Source organism: Rousettus aegyptiacus, unplaced genomic scaffold (assembly GCF_014176215.1).
Source record: "Rousettus aegyptiacus isolate mRouAeg1 unplaced genomic scaffold, mRouAeg1.p scaffold_m13_p_5, whole genome shotgun sequence".
NCBI lineage: Eukaryota > Metazoa > Chordata > Mammalia > Chiroptera > Pteropodidae > Rousettus > Rousettus aegyptiacus.
In genome coordinates this window covers 14,175,441-14,190,120 of record NW_023416308.1, presented here as the reverse complement: position 1 = coordinate 14,190,120, position 14,680 = coordinate 14,175,441, and the positions used below count along the sequence as shown (strand labels likewise).

Sequence of the window (14,680 nt, the reverse complement as noted above, 5' to 3'; positions counted from 1 at the left end):
AGACCAGTTATGGGGAGAGAAGATGATGGCATGGAAATGAGAGGGAGAAAGAGGACACTGGGCAAAGTTTTCGGGTAGAACCTACAGAATTTACTGATAGATCAGATAAGAGATGTGAGAGGAAAATGTCAAAGAATCTTGAAGATCCCTCCATACCAGCATATAACAAAAAACACGAAATATTTATATAACCAAAAAATTATATTTAACATATTATGAAAATAAATACTTAAACACTTCACATAATCCCTACCAGTGAGCCACCCCCAACTTCCACTTATGGTGATGATCTGGAAAGTTTGGTGGGCGAGTCTCTCCACAGTCAGCCCCGCCCAGACCCCGCCTCTGAAGCCGAGGCTCCACCTCGGCCGCCCTGACCTTGCCCAAGTCTCCCCTCTCCGGCCCCGCCCTCGTTACCATGACGATCGCCGGCGCTCTGGCCGGGTCCAGGCAGCAGCCTCATCAGGCACCGGCGACTCCCTCGGGCTCTTGTTGCTATGGTGACCGCTCTTGCAGGCCGCAGTGGGACTCTTTCCGCAGCGCACACCATCTAGACCACGCCCCCGACGTCCTGGATTCGTCAGACGCCAGCCGGTCCCGCGTGGCGCGCGTTGCCATGGCGATCGCTGCCGCTCGCTTAGGCAGACGAGGCTGTGCGGAACCTGGAGCCACTCCAGTCGCTGCGGGTGAGTCCACCGCCCCCTCTGTCCCACCCTCGGCCTCCTCTGTAAGAGCGCGTCTCAGAGGCCGAGGTCAGGAGGACGCGGCGTCCCCCGCCCACCTCCCATCACTATAACTAACCGGAATGCGGCCTGGCCCTGAGGCCTCATCATTTCCTGAACGCCCACCGTGGGCCAGGCCGGTACTGGTCCTGGAAGAAAATCTAGTCAGATTGAGAAGCACCGCAGGCCTCTGTCAAGGCCACCCTGGTGGGGAGAGGGGGCGGACAAAGGGGCTGTCGAATAGATGTCAGGAGCCTGGCCATGGGTGGGGTGATAGGCCTGTGTGCTGAAACCTAAGGTCCCCCACCCACAGCCCACCCAGAACGTTCATCCCTTGGAGAGTAGGAACCTCTCTCCATTCTACTCCCTGCACCCGGGCGGCGTCGTACAGCCTAGCGTTTGGGCTGTGCCTCATTCACACCCAGTGATAAGCTAGGAGGGGAGCCACTCCTGGTTTTCTAATGGACAGCAAGAGACCCAGGTCTTCTGGACTCGCAGGCAGGGTGGGAGTCCCCCACCATATCGTCTGCAGATTGAAAGAGGCGACTTCTGGCCAATACCCATGACAAAGGAGGAGGCTGGGAACTCTTTTTAAAGCTACTGAAAAGTTAGGCATAAACTTGAGGGTGAGTCCCCAGAGACTGACTGGCACAGCTCCCTAACTCTCTTTCCCCTGGTTGGGTCTACAGGACTCCGGAAGGATGAGGTCCTCTCTGACACCTTTGGGGCCCACCGTGAACCGGGACCGCATCATCACGAGCTTCCCTAAGGTAGAGAGTCCCTGGGCCAGCCCTTTATGTGTACACGGCTCTCCTGACACCACTTCACATCCAGCTTTTCCCACCTGCACTCACCACCAGGGACAAAGCAAGTGAATCAGGGAGGGCAGTCCCCCACTGACAAGACCCCGGGGACTTGCCAGACCTCTTGAGCAACTAGGAGACTCGGCGTGAACTTGCCCAAAATGGGCCAGCATGTTATGGTGACACCAGGAAGCAGTGTGGCATGGAAGTTAAGGGCACAGACTTTGCAGTCAGACAGTCCCGGGTGTGCATCCTGATTTTGTCATTAAGCTGTGTGACCATGAGCAAATTACTCAACCTCTCAGAGCCACTGGCACACAAGGAATGATTCCCCTCACCGTGGGGGCCTGGCTCATGGTAAATGGGAGTTCCCTTTCCCCGAGTGGTGGTTGCTGTTGTTCTCATTATTATTAACAGTTATCAAAACAACACTCTAGTTTCCTGACACCAGATCCAGGGTTCACCATCTTTACCATTCTGCCTTTAATTCCTGCTAAAAACTCACAGCTCTCTTCTATCTGCATCACAATCCAATATTAATTGCAGCAGGAATGCAAATCAGTAAACCTCCATTGGGGCAGTGGAAAATATTTCCCTACACCACTGATGCCCCCACCCTCTGATCCAGCCATTCCACGCCGGGCATTGGCAGTAATCTGTACAGCAGAAAGTCAGACACAACATAAATGTCCTCTGTGAGGGGGCTGCTTAGACAGACGTGAGGAGGAATGAGGCCCCCCCTTCAGGTGCTGATGTGCAGGGAGAGCCAAAATAGATTGTTAAGTAAAAATGCAAGGAAGGGAGCGGTGTGTGTAGCACACTCCCATATGTGAAAGAAAGGAGAGGGGAGAAGAAATGTACGTGTGTGTCTATATTTGCAGACAATATCTATGGAAGGAGACATCAGATCCTGTTATTAGTGGTTGCCTCCATGTGACTTAGGACAAGCGTGGAGGGAGAAACCCTCTCCATGGAGTGGCCTTTACATCTTTTGAATCTGTACACAGGCTGGTAGGGAAGAAGGAAGTGGCCATAGGCTCTGGGTATTTGAGGTCTGCCTCCCCCTTTTCTGTCTCCCCACAGCAGTTCTTTCTCTAAACACCCACAGAGAAAACCTTGACAATCCCCCCAGCCTTTTCCATCTCCTCAGAGGCCCATGCGATTACTTCCCTAAAGAGCCTGGCAGTAGTACTCAGGGATGATGGAGAATGGCCTTTAATGAATGAGTCAAAAGGAAGTGTGATTGGTACAAAATGGTCCAGGTCTCATGGGATGAAGGACCCCCTTTGCAGAGTAGGGTGTCAAGATGGATTGGTAGGGAGGGCTGTCTGAGGTCACACCGCTGGGTGTGGCTGACTTCAAAGTTCCAACTTTCCCCTATCCAAGGAGGCCGTCTGAGCCATCTGTCCTGTTTCCACAGAAGGTGAAACTCTCCCCTAACTGCCTGTGGCAGTCAGGGGTCACAGCCATAGCTGGCCAAGTTCATCCCGCACCCCAGGGCCACACCATTTCGACCTGAGGTATTTGCAGTCAGGTGAGGCAATCCTTCCCTCTACTCTGTGTGCCTTGGTTGCCCTTGTGTCTAAAATTGGCTCACTTCCTACCCAGCCTTCCTTATTACATTTCTCTAATCTGTCCATAATGGTGGCATTCCTCTAATGACTACTGTGTCCAGGTGGGCCCCCAGCGTGAGGCTAACATGCAAGTTGACAGGAAAGAGCAGCCAGCATGACACTCTTCTGTGTGGATATGGGTTGCTGGGCTAAGTTGTTCCCCTGTTTTACCCATTTCATCCTCCAACGACCAGATGAAGAGGTACTGTTAGAAGTGTCCCCACTTTACAGGTGAGGAAACGATCTCAGGGAGGTTTCATACCTTGCCCTTTTGCAAAGCTCCTACCACTCTGTCTGCTGCCTCAGTCACACCTGGAGCTGAGAGGGAGGATGGGCCAGAGCAGAGCCCATCTCAGTGCCTGAGAAATCAGAAGAAACACTGGGGCAAGGGGAGGGGGCTGAGCCTCTGCCACGGGGGAGCTGTGGGTCCACACTGTGCCCTGAGGAACAGAGCGAGTGGCTCGAGGGGACAACTGCCATGTCATAGCAGAGCACACCGGCGGTCTCCAACAATGCTCTCCTCCCCAGGTCCCCATACGAACAAACAGTCACCTTTAGTTTGTTTATCTAATCTTAAAACTAATGTGCATTCAGCATGTATCACGGCATCTTAATAGCCATGAATATTTGTTGAGCACTTAGTATGTGCCAGGCTGACTCTGTGCCGATGGCTTTACAAACATTATTTTATGTCTCTAAGTCTCTGAGGTTTTACAGATGGGGAGGTTAAAGTTCAGAGACATTAGGCAATTGCCCAGGGTCACACAGCAGCGAAGGGTGGGACACAGGTCTTCCTGACCCCAAGGCTGTGCTCTTAAACCACTGCCTGGTTTTGCCTTCCAAGAAGTGTGGAAGACCGAAAGTGCCTTCTGGGCCACTTTCCATGCACACGTGCGCATATTTAGAAAACAAAAAACGGCATAGCACTTTGTAGAAGGTATGGAAGGATCTTGGAGCCAAAAGGATGTTTACAGTTGCACCCCTTGGACAGAGACCTGCCAAATGCCCACAGCAAGGGCACAGCTGCCCCTGGCAAGACCCAGCTCTCCAAGTCCCTGCCTAGGCTCTCTGGTCCACCCCAGTCCCTGCTGCTCTTCCTTTGGCCTCACAAGACCCTGGAGTCACAAGGCTGCTGACAAGGTAGAGGACAGATGTGACAGAGGGACCAAAGAAAGCTAATGAGGCTACCAGCCGTGAGGTTTGGGGAGGAAACGAGAAGCAAGTCACCGCCTCTTGCCCTACTCAGTGTTGGAGCCACGGCTTCGCAGGATGATGTGCCGTCTACCTGCCAGTCTGTCTCTGTCCCTCTCTCCTTCCAGTGGTACACGCCCAACGCCTGCCTGCAGCTCAAGGAGCACTTCCACGGGCAGGTGCATGCTGCCTGCCAGCGTGGAAACACGGGGACTGTCGGGTGAGTGCTGCTTTGGCCCGCAGGGCCCAGGATGTGGGGGGAATGAGTGCAGGAAAGGATGTGCGAACGCACAGGTGAAGACACAGACTACGCTGGCACGACCCGGTGCAGGCCTGAGGAGACGGGGGTTTCATTTGACCTCACTGGACACACTTTGCCATACAGAGCGGCTTTCCTGTTTCTCAGTAAGCCGTGCACACGATTTTTCAGCCTGGGGTCTCAGCAGATGTCTGTCTCCTCAGTTTGGAATACATTTCTTCGTCTTCAGGTCTCAATTTAATGTCAGGTCCACGGGGAGCCGTCTCTGAGCCCCCACTACCCTTGCCTCCAGCCCAGGTCGTGCAGCATGCCCCTCCTGTGTGCTCCTGTGCCCCACACGCTTATCTCACAGGATTGCGAGTTTGCTGTGTGAACTCCTCAGGTGAGGGCGAGGGCTGTGTCTGTCCCGTTCCGCCCTCGGCAGCGCCTGGCACTGCTGGCACAGGTGCATTGCAGCTCTCACTCCTTTTTTCAACAAGCAGGTACAAGGGCCAGCTCTTGCCTCTCAACCTGAGGAGCTCACAGTCCGCTCAGGGAGTTGACTGAGCTCACAGGTGTGGGGAGGGCGCAGTGGAGGCCCAGCTCTGAGGTTCCCAGGGCGGCTCCAAATGAGTCAGGGCTCAGGTCAGTGGTCGAAGCAGCCACAGTCGTGGGATGGGAGTAATGGCCACCACTTCGGGAGTACTGGTTCCATACCAGTTGCTTCGCACAGATTATCTTCCTGACCCTTCGCGAGAGCACTGGGAGGTGGGGCAACTGAGCCACAGAGGGTGCCCCCGCAATATCTCGGCGGTACCTTTACCCCTTTATCTGAGAAGCAGAGTCGAGCACACTGTTCTAGGACTAGAGGCCACCTCAGAGCAGAGGAGTCATAGCCTCTGCCCTCGCAGGCATGGGCGCGTGAGCTGCACCAGGTCAGCAGGTGATGCAGAGGCGTCCTCTTGCTGCCTGCAGGCAGAGGGGGTGCCTGGTCAGATACTTACCTGTTGATCTCCTTTGACATGAGCTGCGGGAACTCAAAGTATCAGCCACAGTCCCAGGAAAGCTGCCGCATGGAGTACAGGACGCCCACAGAGTTCGATGTGGCTGCCGTCTCTGAATAGGGTCCCCAGAGAGTCTGAGAACCTTAGCCAATTTGCCTCAAGCCGCAGTCCAGATGTGCATGACATGCCCCTTGACATGACATGCCCCATAGCCTCGTTGGCCCTTGCAGACACCTCCGAGGGAATGGGCGACAGTGGTGTCCCAGTCAGGGAGCGCCTGTTTGCAAGGGGCAGGAGCCCATCGGCCCCCGGGGTGGGTAGGCGGTGCAGAGACCCTGGCCCCTGTGCTGTGTCCCCCGCACTTTGACACCGTCTGTTCCTTTAGCATGCTCCAGGTTCCAGGCTGCACCTCAGCTTGGACAAAACCCTACCTGGGGCTCTTCCCTCTGCTCCCTCTGCCTCTCATTGTGCCCTATTCTGATTCTCACGTCAGAGACTTGGGCCCAGCATGGTCAGGGTACAGCCCCAAGGATGCAGAGTTCCCAGAACAAATGCAGGCTCTCCTGCCCTCCCCTCTGAGGCCTGCGATGGGGACAGATATCCCAGCATGTCTCAGCAGGTGGCCTGTCCCCTGTCCGGGATCCCGGAGTGGCTCATAGTGGGGGAGCACAGGGAAGGAGGGCCTGTGTGTGTATGAAGATGCTCTTGTGACCATGCCTGAGAGCAACATGGCCACGTTCCTCACAGGCTCAGCCTCTCCAAGGTGGTTGTCGTCGGCGACCTCTACGTGGGCAAGACCAGCCTCATCCACAGGTGCGCCCACCGGCCACGCCTCCCAGCACCAGATTGTCAGGCCTTTGCCTGGGAGGCCCAGGTGATTGCCGTAGTCGAGACCATGTGGCTGCTGGGAACAAAACCCACGGGGAGGGTGCAGGAAACTGGGGAGGTGGTGGGGTCAGCAGAGTGTGGCATCCCAGGAACCTGGCATTGGTCACACGGCCCCCCTGGGGCCACGGGCTCACACCTCACTGCCCTTGCCGCGAAAGGACCCCCAGTTTCTCTTTTACCGTTCCTGACTTGCAGCGTTGGCTGCAGCGTCTCTTCTTCTTGTCCGTGCATCCGTGGTCTGTCTCCGGGGACCGGCATCTTAGCAATTCCAAACGGGTAGACTTTTCGTCGCCTCTGCGCTTTCACTGTCGTGAGCGAAGCTTTCCGTGCAGCCTCTCTTGGCTGATGCCTTCCTTGGCTCCCACAGGTTTTGCAAGAATGTGTTTGACCATGACTACAAGGCCACCATCGGAGTGGACTTTGAGATCGAGCGCTTTGAAATCGTCGGGATTCCCTACAGCCTCCAGATGTGAGTCCCTGGACATGCGGCGCCATTTCCGGTGTGGCTCCATGTCCGGTGTAGCTTGTGGGCGAGCTTCCCCAAGACCCCTGGGGAAGGCCTTGGCGAGCTCCTTCTCAGCTGCACCCTGTAACGCTCAGTGAGGACCTCCCTGGACAAGGGAAGCTCCAGGTTTCCAACCCTCCTGCACCTGGCTATCTGTGATCTCACTCACCAGGCCGACAAGGCTTCTTCTGGAAAGTCGCTTCAGACCTCTGAGCCTCTATTCCCATCTGGAAAATGGGGCTAAAACTAGTCCTTTTGTGCTAGGCTCTGGTAGAGTACACACGGTCCATGTGCCTTCCTCAGGTCTGACAAACCTCCCTCCTCCCGGCCCCACTGCCCTCGCCCCGCTCCTCCTGCCACTCCCTCCATCTGTCTGTCTGTCTGCTTCCCTGCCAGACCCCACGCCACTGCTTCTCAGCGGCCACTGGCTTCGGCCCCTTCTCTCTAGTTTCCCTCAAAACAACCCAGAGTCCCGACCCCAGGTGCCCACTTTCCCACCAGAGCTCTGGACCTTGCCTTCCCTCCTCTGGCACCTGGAAGATGCTGCCGGCCTGCCCGCCTCCCCAGCCCTGCCCTCTCCTGTGTGGCTTCCTCCCCATCCAAGGCTCTCCTGCATGGCCTCCTTCCTGCCCACGCTCCTCTTCGTGGCTACCCCTGCCCACCCTCCCCTTGCCTGCTGGCATGCACCAGGCCTCGGTCCTGGACCTTTCTCCTTTGTCTCTCCCTGGGGTTCACACCTGCTGCTCTGGTTTCATTCTTCAATCCTGCCCTGCCTGGGCTGGACCTGGGGATCCGTGGTAGTCAAGACAGAGCTCACCCTCTCCCGGACCTCAGCCCCTAACTCCATTGAGACTGCCCCTTTTTCTGAGGATGTCTGTAGTCCCAGTGCTGTCCTGGAGCCAGATGGTACCACCGAACCTCACCCAAGAGAGCACAGGGTCAGACCAGAGCAGAAGAGGCTGTGGAAAAGCAGGTCTGTGGGACCAAGGGGATCTGGAGCCAGGAGAGCTGAGAGATGCAAAGAGCCGATGGGGGCAGCCTAGATACAGAGGGCGGCCTGTGGCTGGTGTCACCATCGGGGCCACGGACTGTATCTAATTAGCAGGCCCAGAATAAAATAGGGACACTGTCCTGGTTTGACCTCTAATTGTCCTACATTAAGGCCATTGCCAGCCACCCAACTAGCCTCACCTCCAGGCTACCTTTCCAGTTCCCTGCCTAGACTCATCTTCAGAAACCAAAGAAAATATGAATGAGTTAATGAAAGAATGGAGCCAAAAAATTCTGCATCGTGACAGACTACTTGAAAAAATTTCAGACCGTCGATGATTTGTTCCTGGTTTATCTACTTTTCAGTTTACTGAGAAAAGTGAAATTTCGATCTGTCAGTTTTCAAAAGGGTTGGATTTTCAGACTCAGCCCCACCTGTCGACCAGGGCCAGCAGATCTCAGCATGTGACCCCCTCGCCTGTGGTGTGTCCATAGCAGACATCATCACTCGATTGTTGCATTCGTTTCCATGGAGCCGGGGCTCAGCTTCTGCAGAGAGCCAGAGCTAACTGAGTCCCCCGGGACATACAAACCATATCTCTGTTAGACAACCCCACCCTCACCCGGCGAGTTGAGCATCCCCGCCCCTACAGTGCAGAAGGTGAAGCCACGGCCCAGTCACACATGAGCAAAAGGCTGAGCCACACTGGCGGCCCGGACTGGAACCCCAGTTCCGTCCACGGGGCCTCCCGTGCCGGTGGGCTTCTGCGTCTTCAGAGGAAGCACAATGGGAGCATCCTCCCTCCTCTCATGGCGTGGACAGGAAGGACTCAGCTACAACTCCATCCAGGCAGGGGCAGCCGTGCCCCATCCCTTTGAGCATGGTTCATCCAGCCAGGGAATTTCCCTGCAGGGCACCCTGAGAAGGGCTCATAAGGAGTTGGGGGACGGGGACTGGCTGCAGGCACTTCCTGAGCCCCAGGCGGCTGGCTCGGGCCCTTGGGTCTGCCACCCACGGGTCCACTAGCCTGCTGGCTCTGACCACCGTAATTGCCTAATGTGCCTCCTCTGTTTCCCTTTCTCTCTCTGCCACCACACAGCTGGGACACAGCAGGGCAGGAGAAGTTCAAGTGCATCGCATCTGCCTACTACCGGGGTGCCCAGGGTGAGCAGCGGGTGATGGTAATGCGGGGCCCTCAACCACATGCAGCAGGGGGTGCCCCCCCCCCTGGGCTCAACAGCAAGAAGTCCAGGTCCTCTGTGCAGGCACTGAGAAAGCCCCCAGGCCAGTCCTCAGAGATGGGGAAGCTGCCTTCCCGCAGTGGCCTAAGCTGGCCTGCCCTGTGGGGACTCCACGGTGGGTGCTCCCTGTGAGTCTCAGCACCAGTTTTAGCTCAGACAGATCCGTAAAGGAGGAAGTGCATGTCGGGAGACCCCAGAATGAGCAGAGTCTACTCCAGAAGGTGGGGATAGAATAGGCTGGTGACAAGAGGAGCTAAGAGGGTGGCCCGCATCTCCCTGTTTTCTGGTCTCTCTGCTCCCCAGAAATTGTTTTCCAAAGCTGGTTGTTGCTAATTGCCCTCACGGCCATAACTACCATTGGGCAAGTCTACCCCACATCAGGCCCTGGACCAAGAGCTTTTAAAACAGTTGCTCAGGCTTAATATTCACAGCGACCCTTGAGAGCTAGAGGTATCGTTCTCACCATCACACAGATGGGGAAACTGAGGCTCTCAGCCATTAAGGCCCTTATTTGAGTTCCTTTAGCTGTGAGTGGCAGAGGGGAGATTTGACTCAGAAGCCCTAGACTCATCTTGCCTCCCTGGATCCCCCACTGTGGCTGGGACATTGGGTGTGGGTCAGAGGGCAGTGGGAGGGTGGGCCGTGAAGGGCAGCCGTAGCGCCTCTCCTCCCTAGACTCCACTGTGGAATCTAGGGCTGAGTGCCTGGGGGACCACCCCAGCAGTTCCTGGGGATCAGGGGGAGCCCCGTTATCACACCATGCTTGCCTCACCTGTCACTGACCAGCTCTTGGCTTTTCCCCGTGTGCGCAGTGATCATCACGGCCTTTGACCTTACTGACATGCAGACCCTGGAGCATACCAGGCAAGTCTGGGACTCTGTGGCCCCCGTGGTTCAGGAAGGTGTCCAGAAGGGCTTCCTAAAACTGGGCCCATGAACTGGTTCCCCAATGGCAGGTGCAAGTGACCAGCTAACATGTTAGAACCAACTGCCCACAGGCTGCTTGCTATCCAGTTACTCCTCAAGATTTAAACCCATCCGCTGAACGCAGGGCAGGCTCAGGGTGCACAGCCAACACAGTTACACAGGGCTGGCACTTGGAAGGGCCCATGCTTTCTGTAACGCTCCGCCGTTACCGTCCTGAATGCCTTAATTGTTCGCTGAGGGGCCTCGCATTTTCATCTTGCCCCCCGGCCCTGCAAATTATATAGCCAGTCCTGTCTGAAAGGACATGATTTGGCACTTGCTGGCTTGGGCAGAGATCCGGTCAAGAAAACTAGCAACATGACCAATTCCGGGAGGCCATTCTGTTTCTGCCAGGAATCATGCAGCTGATGGACCACGGCCTCTTTCACCTCACTCTTGTCTGGGGCATGGGTTAGGGTGGTCATTGCAGTTGATGACAGTGCAGGACTCACCTAAGCTGACACGGAGCAAGGGCAGAGCCACGGCCAGGACAGGGTCTTCGCCTCCCTCGGCTAGTGCTCTTGCGACTCCATTCCCCTGTGGCCCAGCCAAGGCCCTTTTGGCTGCAGGACCAGCACCTGCTCAGCCAGCTCAGGTCAAGCTGCCCTCCCCATACCTCCCAGCCCTGGGGAGGAACCGGGTCTGCACGCATCCCCTGGTCTTCCCCAGGCCCTTCTGGGTGGATGGGGCAATCTCTCAGCCTGCCCCGCCCTCCACCCCATGCATTCCAGGCAGTGGCTAGAGGAGGCGCTGAGGGAGAACGAGCCAGGCTCCTGCTTCGTGTTCCTCGTGGGAACAAAGAAGGACCTTCTGGTGAGCAGAGCGGGACTAGAGGTCCCGGGGTAGACCCCAGAAAATGCATCTGCTTTCTGCCCAAGTTTCTGGAATGGAGGATCGCACTGACATGCCTAGATGGAGATTTGAAGACCACAAGCCTGGGAGCTGAAAGTTAGGGGTGCTCGTCTCAGAGAGGGACAGCTGGCACTCACTCTTGCCCGGGACCACTGGGGTCTCACCTGCGGGCGGGCATCCCCCACCCACCCCTGACCGGGGGCTGCCTGCCAGGGCGGGATGGGGAGGAGGGAGGCACAGTGGGAGGCAGCCAGCTACCTCCCCTGGCGTCTCCCTGAAGAAGGGCTCTTCTCCCAGTCAGGGGCAGCATGCGTGCAGGCGGAAGTGGAGGCCATGCACTTGGCCAATGAGATGCAGGCCGAGTACTGGTCAGTGTCAGCCAAGACGGGTGAGTAGGTGCGGGGCTGTCACCATGGCGGGCCAGCTGTGGGAGGCTTGCGAACTTCCTTCCTTAGGTCTTCAATGTGCCCGCATCACAGCCAGCTATGCTGGTGACCATGTAAGGCCTTCCTTTGCCTGTGCAGAGTATCCTCATCTCTAGGGAGACACTGGGATCCTACCCCTTGGACAATAAGAATAGCGATGCCTGACCCTCTGAGCAGTTCAGTTTTGTCCCTTCCAGGGTCCCAGGGCAGAATTAGCAGAGCTGGGCTTAGAACTCAACCCTCACCTGTGACCACTGCACTGTCCTGTGCCCGGGAGGCAGCTCCTGGCACATAGAAGGGCTTGGTAACCTTGGGCTCCCATCCCTTCCCCAGGTGTCATTGTGGAAGACACTGAAACATCACTCATGACCCCAAGCCCTTATCCACATCCTACCCGGTCTGTCCCCCAGCCCCTGAGCCACCTTCCTCCATGGGCCACCACTCACCCTGGTCCCCAAAAGATACCCATCATATCTGAGTCTCAGTATCCTCATCTGGGAAGTGCGTGATGCTATCCATCTCATTTTATTTCTAATGGAAAAACATGTTTGAAATTGCAAAAGCCGTATGTATTCACTGAGGAAAATTAGATAGTGCAGAGAAGCAAAGAGTAGACTTTGAAAACACAGGTCGTTGGGGGCATGAAATGAAATCACATGCAGTGCCTGGTGGTGCATAGAGGCTCTGGGGACTCAGAAGGTACCCCTGAGCTGTAGTGCTTGCCCTGGTGAGGGGTGAGAAGGGACTGAGTGAGGTGGTGGCAGGGAGACTGAGTGTAGATGCCACAGGTAGAGGCTCCACCTCCAGCCCAGCACAAACAAAAATGTGGCAGCGCCCAGACCTGGCTCCCTCTGCCCCTTCCTGACAGCACCCCCATGCCCTGTGAGAACCTGCCCTCGAATCAGAGTAATAGCACGTTCACGAAGAGCTCCCTACAGGCCAAGCAGAATGGCCCTGTGCAGTCATAGGGGTTGCCGGCTGCGTGAGGGTGGTGTGCATGTGGGAGACTGGAACCTGGCCCTGTGCCCAGGTGGGCAGCCTCTTCCACCTGGAGGAGGAGTCACAAAGGGTCCACACGGGGCCTGGCAACATGTCAATCCTCACAGCTGCCCACTACACAGGTGCTCACAAGTTACAGGAGAGCAGGCACATCCCACACCTGGTGCACAGAGTGTACTAAGTACTGGCTGATTGGGAGAGTAGGCACTGGGAAACCAAGGCTCGGAGATTTGAGGAAGCTGCCAGGGCAGGTGGCCAGAGTGGGGAGTGGGCTGGAGCCAGGCGGGAAGCCAGGCCAGCCAGCCCGTCCCCTGCACTGCGCTGTCCCAGGCAGCCCCAGAGGTGGACTGCCCTGACCCTCATATGCACCAGCTCCCACCCAAATGCATCTGCGGGTGAGGGCAGCGGTGGACAGGGCCACAGCTGTTCCATGGCCTCCAGGGGAAAACGTGAAGGCCTTCTTCAGCCGTGTGGCGGCCCTGGCGTTCGAGCAGTCGGTGCTGCGGGACCTGGAGAGGAGGAGCAGCGCCCGGCTCCAAGTTGGCAACGGGGACCTCATCCGTGCGTACAGGCCCCCAGAGCGGGGCTGGGGAGCAGGCCTGTGGCCTAAAACCCACATCCACCACCCTCCCATCTCCCTCTCTGGGCTGTGCTTTCTCCCATCAACCTGACCTTAGGTCTGCAGCCTCCCTGACCCCACCTGGCAGCATAGACTCCCCTCCTGACTGCCCTTATCTACCTGGCAGCCTCCTCAGAGGCCAGGCTGGGCGTTCCAGCCTCCAAGGACGTGTCCCGGCTTTGGCTCTCCTAGTACCTGCCTTTGCCCCCTCTGTTCCACCACCTGGAACGCGTCCCTGTGCCAGGCCTTGAATGAGAGTCCTAGAGGTTCAAGTTCACAACTCTGACCAGCAGTCACCAGAGAGCACCAACAGAGGGGCCCTGCCCAGTGTCCCTGCAGGTGTCTGGTTCATGCCAAATGACTTCTTCCTTTCTTACAGGAATGGAAGGAGGTCCACCCCAGACCCCGGAGAGCAAGAGGCTCTCCAGCCTGGGTTGCTGTTAGCTGAGGACTGTGTCAGAGGCCTCTACTCCCAACACACACGTGAGCAGTGCCTTCTGCGACTATGGAGGGGTGACATGGAGCCCGGGCCCTGCGACGTATCTGTCTACCCACCATGTAGATCCCCAGCACTCCGCGATTTCTCTTTAGTGAGTCCAGAGCCAGGAAAGGCCCTCACTGGCTGCCTGGGGGCCCCACACTGCCCAGCTGGTGGGGGCACTGTGGTGATCCTCTGGAAGGCCAATCTCACCTACAGAATCACCAGACAGTCCCCCCAGCCTTGAGAGGCCTCAGGGCTGCAGACACAGGACACTCGTGCCCACGGTCCATATCCCTCGCCCTCGGTACACGTGAGCAGTCCGCCCAGGCACTCTCCTCAGCTTTCCTGGGTTGGCCTCCGAATCCTCATCTCAGCGGTCCAGGCAAGCAGGATCTGTCAGAGTCGGCACATGAGGGGGCACATCCCTTCCTGGTACTTTTATATTCGTGACAGGACTCGTAGTTCTGGGCCTCCCTGTCTGCTGTCCCTCTGCCACAGTCTCATGGGGTCCCTGGGTGGCCCTGCCTCTCTGGAGGAGGAAGCATGAGGAGGTCTCTCTAAGGGGCCATCCCCGGCTCCTCCCCAACCCCCAGGTCCTGCCCTCCGCTCAGTGAGCAAGGACCGGCAGAAGAGGCCACTCGTGCCCCTCTGGCCCACCTGGACAATGAGTTTCTCCAGCCAGGCCATGGGAAGAAGACCGGCCAGCTGCCCCTGGGGTAACTCGCAGCCGCATCCTTGGAGCGCGGCACTGCCCTGCTCTACCACCGGCAGCCGTCCCCTAGAACGTGCCGGACTGATGCCCACCGTTGCCCTCGCCACCGCTCTCCCGTCACCTGCACAGGAAGGGCCCTGGAATGAGAAAGCGCTGAGCCCATGCCTCTCAGGACTTTTGTGATAGTGTCCACATGTCTTTGGAGGACCTCGGAGGACCTCCAGTCCAGCATGCTCCTGTCTCCCATCCCGCACACCCAGACAGGCAGAAGCAGCTCAGGCCCCCTTCCCAGCTTCCTCCGGAGGGTCCCTCCCCCTCCATGCCCTCATGTGGCTCTCCTCCATGGGAACTATTCGCTGCCCCCCACTTCCCCACACTCCCACAGCCCTGGCTGTGTGCCCACTCATCCCTGCCCACCTCATGCCATAGG

The 14,680-nt window shown here is 57.2% G+C and overlaps 1 protein-coding gene across 4 annotated transcripts; it reads left to right on the top strand.

Moving 5' to 3' along the window:
• Nucleotides 1-465: 465 nt before the first annotated feature.
• On the top strand, nucleotides 466-13,637 carry RAB36 (RAB36, member RAS oncogene family). Of its 4 annotated transcripts, none has more exons than XM_016126163.2 (11): nucleotides 469-686; nucleotides 1,412-1,492; nucleotides 4,458-4,549; nucleotides 6,319-6,384; nucleotides 6,827-6,928; nucleotides 9,055-9,119; nucleotides 10,009-10,060; nucleotides 10,894-10,975; nucleotides 11,312-11,402; nucleotides 12,880-12,999; nucleotides 13,437-13,637. In XM_016126163.2, exons 2-11 carry the CDS (start codon nucleotides 1,424-1,426, stop codon nucleotides 13,499-13,501), a joined length of 804 nt encoding a protein of 267 aa, XP_015981649.2. In that variant the 5' UTR covers nucleotides 469-686; nucleotides 1,412-1,423; the 3' UTR covers nucleotides 13,502-13,637. The 4 variants fall into 4 exon arrangements, with proteins under 4 accessions (XP_036077195.1, XP_015981649.2, XP_015981650.2 ...); XM_016126165.2 differs by lacking the exon at nucleotides 469-686 and adding an exon at nucleotides 2,946-3,059 and having other exon boundaries at nucleotides 6,319-6,445; XM_036221302.1 differs by lacking the exon at nucleotides 6,319-6,384 and having other exon boundaries at nucleotides 466-686.
• Nucleotides 13,638-14,680: the final 1,043 nt, after the last annotated feature.

Bases quoted from the DNA above. Each gene is read 5' to 3' on its own strand.
- RAB36 (XM_016126163.2), top strand. From the start codon at position 1,424: ATGAGGTCCTCTCTGACACCTTTGGGGCCCACCGTGAACCGGGACCGC. The intron at 6,385-6,826 runs GTGCGCCCACCG...TGGCTCCCACAG, and splicing joins AAGACCAGCCTCATCCACAG to GTTTTGCAAGAATGTGTTTG. The intron at 10,976-11,311 runs GTGAGCAGAGCG...CTCTTCTCCCAG, and splicing joins GAACAAAGAAGGACCTTCTG to TCAGGGGCAGCATGCGTGCA.